Source organism: Orbicella franksi, chromosome 2, assembly GCF_964199315.1.
Source record: "Orbicella franksi chromosome 2, jaOrbFran1.1, whole genome shotgun sequence".
NCBI lineage: Eukaryota > Metazoa > Cnidaria > Anthozoa > Scleractinia > Merulinidae > Orbicella > Orbicella franksi.
The window spans coordinates 6939410-6951847 of NC_138146.1; the positions used below are offsets into that span (position 1 = coordinate 6939410).

The 12438-nt window shown below is 37.4% G+C and overlaps 1 protein-coding gene across 1 annotated transcript; it reads left to right on the top strand.

Moving 5' to 3' along the window:
* The first annotated feature begins 622 nt into the window (after positions 1–622).
* Positions 623–4570, top strand: LOC145467971 (putative G-protein coupled receptor No18). Its single transcript, XM_081451631.1, has one exon. The coding sequence runs from the start codon at positions 963–965 to the stop codon at positions 2040–2042; it is 1080 nt and encodes a 359-aa protein (XP_081307757.1). The 5' UTR covers positions 623–962; the 3' UTR covers positions 2043–4570.
* The last annotated feature ends 7868 nt before the right edge of the window (positions 4571–12438 follow it).

Below are 12438 nucleotides of genomic sequence, written 5' to 3' on the forward strand. Positions count from 1 at the left end.
TCGGCATCATCAAAGCAGATTTGTCATGGACACTTTGCATTTCAAACAGTTTTCTTCAAATGAATGGTAAATATTAGTTTCGCGCTCGAAATAGAAGGTTTGACATGCCCCAATTCACTTTTTAATTACTTTTTTTTTTTTTTTGAGTCAAAGCTTGCGAAATGTTTGTCTTGTAAACGTGAAGAGATTTTTAATGCTAAGCTCAGTTTGGACTCTGGTGTAGACTGGCAAGCTATTTGTCTTATCAGACAAAACATATTACGAGAACAATAATCCATGTTAGTTCAACTTATAGGGACTGTTCAAAGAATGTTTTATACGCTGAAAAAAATTCAATTCTTCCAGATATTACGGATTTAATTTACCTCAAAGAAATGATATCGTGATTGCTTTGAGAGATTGACCATTGGTCAAAATATTTCTGCTGTCGTTAATGGTTTACAAAGTTCAGAAAAAGAAATCAATATTCCGAGAGGAAATGTATTTTTATATTTATCTTGTAAAATACGATTCAAAAGATAATGGTTGAGTCGTATCATCAAAAGAAGCAACATTTAATGGCTTGATAGTGATAAAAGCAAACCCTCGAATGTTTTTCGCTTCCCATTAACGACCCCTTTTTTAATTCCACTAGAGTGGATGATTGCGGATGTGCGATCCCAGCATTTGACATTTGCGGCTCACAATTGACAACTTAGCGAAAGACTAGTTGTCTTGCGAAAGCTTTTTCTCTGGCAAACATTCAGCTGGTCAAACAAAGTTAGTCTTCCATTAATTATTTTGATAGATCTGCCGTGCGATAACTGGGTTTAAAGCCCCGCTGAAAGCCAGTAAGCTTCGCACACTATTTAGAATATCGCCTGCTTGCCGACTCGCCTGAAAGTAATAAGCAAGTTGCTTATTAGTAATATTGCGAACCGTTAGAAAACTGCCTGCCGCTTTTTGCGATTCTACGAAAGACCATGGGCGACGACTCAAGTATCATCTGCCAGACGGCTTACAACGATTGCCTGCGGCACGATACTGAGAACAATATCACGGATCCTGATTTCGACCATGGTTGCTGGAAGGCCTTTTTTGACCTGTGCCTTCCAACAGAGCGTCCAACCCAAGTCGACTCCAACAAGGCGGCTTTAGCTTTCGACATACCGCTTATTTTGATCGCGGCGTTGTCGATTGGCACGAATTCTCTCGTATGCATCGTGTTCTGCCTTTACAGACAGCTTCGGTTGATAAGGCATTACTTCGTGATCAATCTCGCAGTTGCCGACATCTTGATTGCCGCCATTCTGATACCGCTTTTTGTCGCAGCCCAGTTAACAACTGACAATATTGCTTTATGTCGTTGTCAGATCGTGTTGGACATCGCATGCGGCACGGCATCCCTTCTGTGTCTTGCGTTTATCAGCCTAGAGAGATACGTCGCCGTCAAATACTCGCTTCACTATCACTCAATAGTTTCTCAGCGTAAAGCCATATTTTGCATGGCATTCATCTGGATATATTCCATCATTGCCTCTTGTGCGGCCTTCTTGTCCCTGCTGAAAGACTCCGATAACGAGTCGTGCTTATTCTTTGGACGCGAGTACGTTACGTTCATCACAGTAGCAAGTTTTGTTGCCCCGGTCGGCGTTATGGCTATTTCTTACTGGAACATATTCCTCGTTGCTCGCGCTCACGCTCGCAGAATAGACTCATTGTCCATGCAAGGGTATTCTGAGAGATCAGGCGAGTCAAAACGCAGGATGAAGCGCGAACTCAAAGGAGCGAAGATTTTAACCATCATAATGGGAACTCACTTTGTTTGTTGGTGCCCGTTGTTTGTTTTCTTTCTTGTTTACACATACTGTCCCTCTTGCCGAGGGGACACCATGCGGGTTGTGAACTACGTCATACTGTTCCTCCGACATTTCAACTCGTTCTGTAATCCACTTATTTACAGTGGGATAAACAAGCAGTTCAGAGCCGCTATCAAAAGATTTGTGCTGCATAGAAACGAAAGCATTGAAGAACTACAAACAACGGCTGCTACAAGATCTTGACTGACATTTTCTGACGCTGGTATTTGTTCCATATTACTGTAGTTTAAACTGACATCTTCTTTTACTTCATATATAATATCAGCTTAACATCTTATTCAAAGTCAGTCTTGCCAAAAGTGTATGCACGTGTACCCAGAATTATTCTTCTTTCCTCTTCATCGGGAGTAAAACACCATGCTAAAGCGGTTTTTCAATTGAGTGTCGTAAAACAACGACCAAAGTGAGGATAAACAATCCCAATAACCATTCTAATCGCAGTAAGTCCATGTAGCTGACGCAGAGAGCGGGAAAACGTGAGTGAGCGAGTCTGGTTTTGGTTTAACTTCTAATTGGATGAAAAAGTGACGCGAGTTTTTTAAGCCAATCATGTAACGCAGAAATCCAAAGTCAATTACTTTTCGACGCTCAAGTGGAAAATGCTACGGGTAATATATTAAAGAATTATTTGTACTCGCTAAACAGTGACCTTCCTTTATATTTGGGATTGCACAATTCAATTACAATACAATAGTAAACGTTTTGACCTCACGTTTTTCTCGTTAAGGTGTCCATTCGTTTCTTTTTCTGTTACTTGAGATTTTATTTTCAAAAACAGTAAAAACCACCCTTGTTTTTCTTTGTTTTTAGTTTTTGTACTGTTTTCCTCGCGACCCATGGCTGACCCAGTTTGGCCAAATGGTTGTTATGGTGTCTTGCGTGCTCGTTGGTATTCTAAGAATAGTACGAAAATTGATAGCAGTGAGCAGAACATTGTGAATTTAGACATCCGTTTTATGTCGTTCGTGTAATTCATTATCCCTAGAAAGTTGATTTACACTTATTTTATTGGTCAATTTAATGAGTCGCGTTATACATGCATGTTTAAGGCGGCAGAAATCTCTCTGGTAGTACATGGATATGATAAAGTTGTAATACCGTGGAAACGATATGTTCTGCTTTTTTATTTGTGTATGTATTAGCTAATTTAAAACCTTTTCCGCAAAGCACGTTTTCTCGGACATTAGAGAGATAAAGCATGACGTTACGTCAAACGGCAAAAATTTTCATTTTTGCCGTCTGTCTTCAGCTGTCTATACAGTAGAGTGAAAATATTTGTATTTGCGGTGAATAGTAGAAAAAATTTGCTAATTTTGGTGTGACGTAGTTAAGGATTAGAAGAAAAGAACACAAATTCAGAGATAATCTTTGCCGTTTGCCGTCTACGGTAAACGTCATGCTTTAACTCTCTCTATTAATTAAATTCCACGTGAGAGTAAAATACGACATCTAAATTAGACCTGCAATTTATTATTTTGGCGAAATGAGGCCATTTAATGACTCTACTATCTTAGTTTCAGACATCATGCCATAACCAAAGCAATCTTCGTGTATATTCTGTAGTTTTATTATATCTTGTTTAGTTTCTCGCAGTATATGCCATAAATAGAAACCTTCAATTAAAGAAGAGCGTGCTCTTTAATTAGATTTGAATGACAACGGATCTGGTGGCGTAATTGTATTAGATTGCAAAGAAAATCATCGGATGGCGGTTTTAGCACATTGAGATTTTTGACCAAAATTTCACTTTATGAATTTTACTTTCATGTTGAGACTTTATATTTGCTCAAGGTTTTATTACTATTATTATTGTTATTATTATCATTATTATTATTATTTCTCTATTTATTTATTTATTTATTTATTTATTTTTGTTGCTGTGTGTCTGTGTGTATTTTTCACAAAGGAAGAACTGCATTGCATCTCGTCTCTCAAAATTAGTCCCGCCATTATTCCTAGAGATGTTCCTAACTCATGTTTTGACCCTTGAGATGCAATAGCGTCTTTCCAAAATAATAAACATACTTAGTTGTCTACTTTAACTTTAGTTTGCTTATGTGAAGAAAGAATTAATAAATAAACAATGAAGGTGTAAGGTTAGGGTTAGACAGAAGCTGCCACCGCGGACAGTGTTTAGCTTTTCTTATAAGAGCATTTGTGCGTCACCTTTTCCAACGTAGAAATGTATGAGATTAAGGTCCAGTCCACAATACGCCGGTGGAATTTGAAAACGGGGGTTTGACTCTGAAAACGCATCAAATGTTTTCCGGCCACATTAAGCCGCAGGAATTTAAAAACGCAACAATCATTGGTATTTTGGATTTTTGTTTGAGGAAAACTCGCTCAGCAAGATCACACGATGCTCGTGACGCCATCGTTTTCGAAAAGCTCCGTTTTCAAAACGTTTCCGCACACACGAAAACGAAAACCATGCGTTTTCAAATTTCCGCGTTTTTAAAAAGCTCCGTTTTCATGGAGAATTAGTGGGGACTGTAAGCCTAGCCAGAGAAATAAAGCTGCGTTTTCAAATTTCTCTGGCCTATTGTGGACGGAGCCCAAGCCGCCCGTTTTGCCTTTCATTTTGATGTCTGTTGAACAAACAACTGAAAGAACAAACAAACTAGCTAACAAACGATATATATGGCAACAATATAACAGCTTTTGTTACAGCCGCCTTTCCCGAAAATAAACTCCCGAGCAAGCTTGGTTAATAAGAGATTTGTTACACGAATAAAAATGAATACAAAATGCCACGATCACGGGCTGCAGAAACATCGCAATTAGTCTTTAGGTGCGCTGTTCTGATTGACAGTCGAATAGCGTATACTCACGTGTTATCTTAAGCAAAACAGAAGGGAAAGAAGGTTGAAAGAAAAAGAAAAGAAATATTTTACGTTAAAGCAAGTTCTTTCAGAAACATAAGCTATAAAACTACAAAAAATCTTCAAAACTGATTGCGCGGGATCATTACGGACAGTGGACCAGCAATGGAACAATCTGATTGGTCGATTTTAATTTACATATTAGCTCTGTGAACAAAGTTAGTCATGTAATAAAATAGAGTATTACATACATGTTACCTGTGTCATTCGAATTAGCTAGATGGCTAATTGCAGTCATTGCAACTAGCTAACAGCGGTTTGACACACCGCATGTAACAACGAGGCGAAAGGGCCAATGCTATCTACTTCGTATGGACCCTCTAACCTCGTCTGTAGCCTTGTCTGTGCAATAACAGGGATACGTACTCGGGATAAGGGCAACCAATCCTGTCCAAGGATTTGATTTTACGTTTGTAAACACTCTTTGTCGCTAAGGCCAAGAGCCCAGGAGCACCAACCACTCCCCCACCCCTCAGTGTTCTTCATCAATCAATATGGCACTCAGTCAAAACATTGCCTAGGAATTTGTTTATTGAAGTTTGAATTGATTTTTTTTTTCTCTGTGGGTTGGAAGAAGTGTAAAAATACCCTGTTACTTTATTTGGCATGCGGCGGTTATATAAAAATCTCTGAATATTTTTCTTTGAGAAGATTTTTCCATTCTTAGTTGATACTGAAAATAAATAAGAAATAAGAAATGATTACAGGTGAGTTTTATTACTATTTAAATATTTTAAAATGATGTATCTTTCACAAAAAGAAGCTCTTTTTTTACAAGAATTTGAAGTATATTTCGATGAAAAATTCCTTCAACAATGCAGTGAAGGGCTACCTAACATAAAAATATAAGATGTTTATTACCCCATCCAATCGATATGTAGGTCAGATATTTTTGGTCCGTTGTGAAGACTTCGACTACTTTCAAATAAAGGTTGATTCCTTCCACTAGCATCCAAGTATAAAGACTGGTGTGAAGATAGTATATGATTACTGTAATTGAGCTACAGACCACCTATAAAGAAAAACAAAAATATACATTCGATGGTATGTTGATTTTGTATATGCACTCTGTGTGGATGTGTCTATCTTGTCTTGATTAATGGTGGATTCAGTTCAACGAACTGATTTTGCTCAGAAAAAGACAACAGCGACTTCAAACACCCCAGCAAATTCCATCCCAGCGAAACCGTTCACTTAGTTATGTATGTTCTTTTGTTTTCCACACCTCATTTTATACTAATGCAATTTCACATTTTCATTTTTACAACGCTAAAATAGTACCAATCTTGTAATTATCTGACTTTGATAATGGTGACATGTCGTCGCAGAAACATTCATGTTTTTATGTCGCTTCTGTTTATTCTAAGACAACAGCTTTTATTAAAAAAAAAAAAAGCATGATAAATGGATAAACAAGTAAAATGAAGCTCTTTGATCTCGTCACGTAATCTTAGGAAGGAATGCAGGACGAACCTAAGATTGTCTGCGTCGTGGGACGAACTAAATGCATGTACTCACAAAGTGTTCATGCCTTGAGTTGAAGAGCTTCCTGTCCAAAACAAACACCAGATCTCCGAGAGCCAGTGAAAGAAGGTTCTTGTGTACAAATATTTTCATGGACTTTTTAACCCTTTAAAATTGATGACTAATTTTAGTTCAAAAGAGATCAAATTTCAATCGACTTCGATGCTACTTAGACTATTAAATTTAAATGTTGAAAGTCCTAAGTGGTATCCGAGTGCAGACTCAGCTCTGGCGATTGTTCGAAAAACACCTGAAGAAAGACTATTCATCTGCAACAGCGAGATCCCGGGATCCCTCAGGAAATCTAAAGAAAATTTTACGTAATATTTCACCACATTTCCAAACACTGAGAAGAGAAGAGATAATACGTTGCCCAAACAGAGTATTTCTGACGAGCTTTGAGGTGTTTTGGAAATGTGCAGAAACATGCAATGCCTCAAGTGTCTGTTATATCTGCTCAAAAGAATCTGGAACTAAGGAGAAGTCGTAAAAATTGTGTTAGTTATGATCAGATATCCAAACGCTGTATGCATGATTCCCTTCGTCTAAACTTGATTAATTTTTAATGAATGCGAGAAGTGTAGGTGAATCGTGTTGATCAGGATTTGGAGAAATATCAGTGAACATTGAATTTCTAATCTTTAGTCGACTTTTTTCTGGATAGGCAGAATTGCTATGACGGTAATCGCCATTCGTCAATCTATTTGAACTAACTGCTGTCAATTTCAATAGCTGCATCTAAAATACATATACCACTAACAGTTTAGAAGAAGTCATTTGTAACACATTCCTTACCTCAAGAATGTCAGTAATATAAGGGAAACTACTTCCGCCATTATTGAGATGCAGAGAAGCACTATCTCCATGTGTTCCTGGATGTTATGGTGCCTTTGAAGTTTCACACTAAGATGGTTTTTGAACGTTATCGTTTCCTAGCAAGCATATAATAAGCAAAATAATTTTTTTGAATTTTAAACACTTAAAAGTGATAATTAGACAACAAGGACATTCATCATTGTTGTCCTAACTACATGTCCTATCTAAAACGGCAACGAGGACCTCATCAGTGAATTTGGAAGATATGTTTTAAGTTTTCTGTGTCGAAATGACCAGTGTCTTACATATTTAGTGTTAAGAGAGCGCTGCCTGAGTTAATCTAGACTCTTACAGCTTTCAAAGATAAATAAAATCAATCAAATTTGTCCTCTGGTCAGCCGACCTTTTTGGTTTTTCCTACTTCTGAATTATTTTGAGGGTAAACTCCACCGTAAGGGAACAAAGATTAGTGTGTGTTTGATATATAGAACATCGACACTATAAGCTTGAAATTATACATATCGCAGGGGTTAAATTTGGCCAATCGTTGCCAGCTCCTTGTCCCAAGTGTTGGTGACATTAAAAGATCAACTGGATCGTCGCTCTTTCAGAACGAAGGTGTGTAACAATGCTATTTGTCAAGTTGCCTCAACAATTAATCTTGTGTCGCCTACATCACACCTAGCCTGTATGGGCCGGGTGGTGTCAATGTTGGGGTGTCCTTACCCTGATCTAGCACACTTACGCTTGATATTAGCTCACTGCATATCCATTTAAGCGAAACAATAACCATTGATATATTAGAATCTAATCCATATTCAGAGTACCTCATCTAATTTAAAGGACATCGCAAAGCAGTTATGTGACTCAAGAAATTCTTTCACCTCTTCATCGGTCAACTATTGGAAAGATAGTGATATGTCATTAAGCCCATAGTTGATAAAAACGTACCCACTGAGCGGAAAATTGGTGAATGCACGAAATGCGGTAATTCCTTTTCTTTTTCAGCTACAGGAAATTTTGTGACAAAAATGCTAATTTGCGGTGAAATAATCAAATTCAAGGCATTTTACGAGAACTTTCCGCAAGGTTAGTTTTAAGTTGCCAACTTTTCACTCAGTTTACCTTTGTGAGGCATCAAATCTGCAATTATCAACAGTGGTCATGGGCAAACATGGTTTAATTAGTTTCAATCACGCAATGTCAGCTAAAACCGACCTTGATCTAGTAGCGCGAACTTTTTTAGTTGAACAATCGCCTATTTCATCAGTATGCCCTAACGAAGCCTGATTCAAATATTGATTTTCCTTTTAGCATGTAAGTTTAGCCTATGGTTCAGTCCTGGCAGTAAATCATAACATCGTACCTATGGGAGAAGTAATTATAGCGTATTGGACTTACGTGTGATGTTATGGGAACTTACTGTAGTTTCGTAGTAACTGGTAGGCTTGACCTGAGAACTTGTAGAATTGCTAACATGTCTGGTTGGAAGAGGAGTTCTTTTAATAACTTTAGTACTGAAAGAAGTGCTGTAGGTATGTATTCCAGTTTTTGATGGTTGAGTCGCAGCAGCTGTGTTATAGGAACTTACTGTAGTTTCGAAGTAACTGATAGGCTTGACGTGAGAACTTGTGGTATTGCTAACATCTTTGGTTGGAAGAGCGGTCCTTTTAATAACTTTATGATCACTGACAGAAGTGCTGTAGGTATGTATTCTTGGTTTTGGTGGTCGAGTCGTAGCAGCTGTGCACGTTGGACGGCTGCTTTTCACGTATTTGAACTTGGTAGTGCCAGTGTTGCTGCCTGGATTTGTGTTCGGCCTCAGCACAGCAGTAGTTCCAGGATTAATAAACGGTCTAGGTGATGATGTTGTTGACATCTTTTCGCGTAATTTGCTTTTGGGTATGTTGAATGTTGACCATTTTCCGTGGATAAAGTTAAAGATTGATGCACCTGTAAAACAGCTGAAATAATTCAAAAAAAGGGGGGGCCTCAAACGGTTAACTAAGAGAAGGAAACGAGAAATAATACCTTTAGAACGCATTTCGTTTTATTTTAAGAGGACCCAGTCCAGCTTTTATTTCATTTTATATGAAAAGTTGAATCTACATAATGCTGCGCACTCGTTGAATATGCCGGATGTCACTTGGTGGAAATTAATGGAACATTGTGTACATATACTTAATTCTTTTTATCAATGATTTCATTACGGGTTAGTTTCTCGGTAAGCGACTGATATAGGTGATGAAAGGATCCAATAAAGCGCTATTTACTTGAGTGTTGATAGCAGTCCGCTATTGACTGGAAATCTTGCGCCACTATCTGATCCTATGAGTTGAAAAACCAAAGCCAACAGCAATTCATCCATGCACTATTTCCCGCGCTTTGGGTTGGCTATATGTATTTGATTCTAACTTTCATTGGTTCACCAGATTGTCTGTTGCCAGACTTATTTCTTTGGTTGTGTTATTTAGAAACTCAATTGGAAATCGCTCTACAGTTAACAAGACAAAAGAACCCGTTCCAAAATATTATCAAGCTTAATAATTAATATTATCTAGAGGCGATGTGCATTGTCCAAGCTAAGACTTATCACATCTATTACTTTGTGCTCAGTATACTTACTTTACCTCCGTAACAGATGAATGAATAACTAGAAAGAAAGCCAAACAACAAGAAGAGTATATAGTGACTTTAGGATATCATTATGCTACATATTTATAAGATAGTTTCACAAAGCTGATGTACGATATTAACAGGACAAAATAAAATGAATAAAAATAATTTTTAAAAAAAGGGGAACAATTCTCCTGTCAAGTTAGTGCGCTTATTCTTGGTTTTCACGTGACTTCATTGCCGCCTTATTGGATGAAATCAAAATATTTCTAACGGGCTTCTTTTATTTGCTTCATCCAGCATTTCCGTCACCCCCTTGTCATTTGACTCTCTCGGGATTGGTCGTTGGTTTACGATCCAAGGGTTGGCCTTATACATTGCATAATAATTTCAGACCACAAATACACGTACATGTAGTCACGAATTAATGAAAATAGAAATTGACACTCCTATATGAATAGTCTGTAAATGGCAAGTCTGACGCGGCGTTTAAATGAGTTTAATAAATTTATTCATTTGTTAAAGAATTAGATGGTCTTACCCAAACCCGCAACAATATAAGCCCACAAGTACTGGTTCTTTATGGAATAAACTTTCACAGACTTGAAGAGAAGAAAGACTGCATCCAGAGACATCCATATTTGAACGGCAGTTGAAATAAAACCCTTAATTAACACCTCAAGGACTAACATGACCTAAAAATACATACAAAGACTTTAAACTGGTGCGACAAATTTCCTCATGCACTTAAATTGGATTAAACTGGTCGATAGGAAAAAAAGTAAAAAATTCGACCTCAACCGTAGATAAAACGTAACTTTCAGTTTTTTGATTTACAGCGAAAAAAGCCAATTAAGTGGAATTAATACATGACAATGATATAGTGTGAACTGACAATCGACTGCTTAATAAAGAGTCTTGTCTGAATTAATAACTTTTAGATTATAAGATAAATCAAGGCTTAATTTTAGGCCTTTTTGCTATTCAAAAATATTTGCTGGGGCTTTTTTCATGATAAAACAAAAAATATGTTTTTATCTTTCACCTGCCGTCCGACAAATTGTTTACTTCGACGTCTTGATTCCAGGGATATATGCGAATTCGGTTGTGCCGGATGTCCTTTTAGCTGTTTTTTAGTTAAAACTTGGGAAATGTGAAAAAATTTTCCAAGTAGTACTAAAAGTTAATGATAAAAACGAGAATTAAACAGTAAAATCGGTTCGCGATCTTAAGGAGGAGTCTCGTAAACGCACCAAAATTAAACAAGAAAGCTCAACACGAAATGGCAAGCTAAACTTCCGTGATTACGAGATACTGAAAACGTATGGTGGGGGCAGAGGAAAGGCATCTTTCTGGGCGAGTGAAAATTATACCAGGAGAGTGCAATGTTGAAAGCACTCGCCCGAATGGCGAGTGCCGTCAAAATTTGGTTTCTAACACTGTGATATTTTTTGTTTATAAGTAAACTAGGCTGAATTAACGGCCTCTGTACATGTTTGGGAAAAGAAGCCATGCTGAAAGAAGGCAACAATTGAAGAGAAAGTGATAAATTAAACGGCAAAATGCAAAGTAGAGAAAATATGTCATCTCGTGAAAACATACATCGGAGAAAGATCTGTATGTGTATTGTGGAATTCCGATTTTTCGAGTCACCCACTTATTTGAGACAAGTTTTTTTTCCTTAGCAAAAAGGTCTCTTCTTTGGTCCTCGCACCATTGTTTTTGCGCGTTATCTAGAGGCTTGACTGTGCTCACCCTTCCCCTTTGAGGTTCGAAAAATCGCAAATCATCTTCAAAATCTGAATCATATATTTTCAAGTCGCAAATGAACTAGCATATTCTTAATCTGACTGAAGCACGTTGGGTTTATTACAATGAGAATAGTTGAAAACTGTATTTGTTATGAACCCACCTTTATGGTTGACACATTCATGAATCTTATATGCAGACGATTGCTTATTTGAGATATTTAGGAGGAATCGATGCAGAATTAATGAATTTTACGGGTACTTACGAGTTAGCTTCTGTTCATTTCACTATGCTTGCAGTTTCAGATTATATCGAATAATACTCTTTCCTTTTTTGCCGTCTTCTCATACCGTTGGGTTTTCGATCCATGACGTAAAATAAATAAAAGCTTGCCTCATACTTCACACGCCATTTCATCAAATCAGACTAAGGCTCAAAACTGTCAAATTTAATTCTGCATCCTTGATCATTGCTACCGGAGTCGGAAATACTTTCCTTTCCAAAGCAAACTCAGTGAGCGGTAGCATTCAAAATTAAATTGATTTTATCATTAAAGGTTTCATCGCATTTCAACTGTCAAATAGACGAGAAAATTCAATCAAGAACCAACAAAACATCTGCAGATTGCGAAAGTGGGCAATTGCAGCGCCGGCGAACCGGTCATTCCTTTAAATTATTTCTTTATGAAAATGCATCATTTCGAGTAAGTGGAGTGGAAATAATATTCGCTCCTCAGCCTTAAAAAGAAATTTACTAAACCTGAGCTCATGAAATCCAACTTTCGGGAACGAATTTAAGCGTTTCATCTTTCGTTTCGCCAGTATTTGTTTGGAGGAAGTGAATTCTCTGTGACCAGAAAGCGTGGCAAATCATAACTTTAATGCTTTCTGTTTGTAATCATCGAAGACTTTATTTTTAATCTTCGGCATATTCGGCTCGAAATTTTCGATTTCCCCGAAAATTGTCTTTCCTAAACATCACTTTTTCTAAAC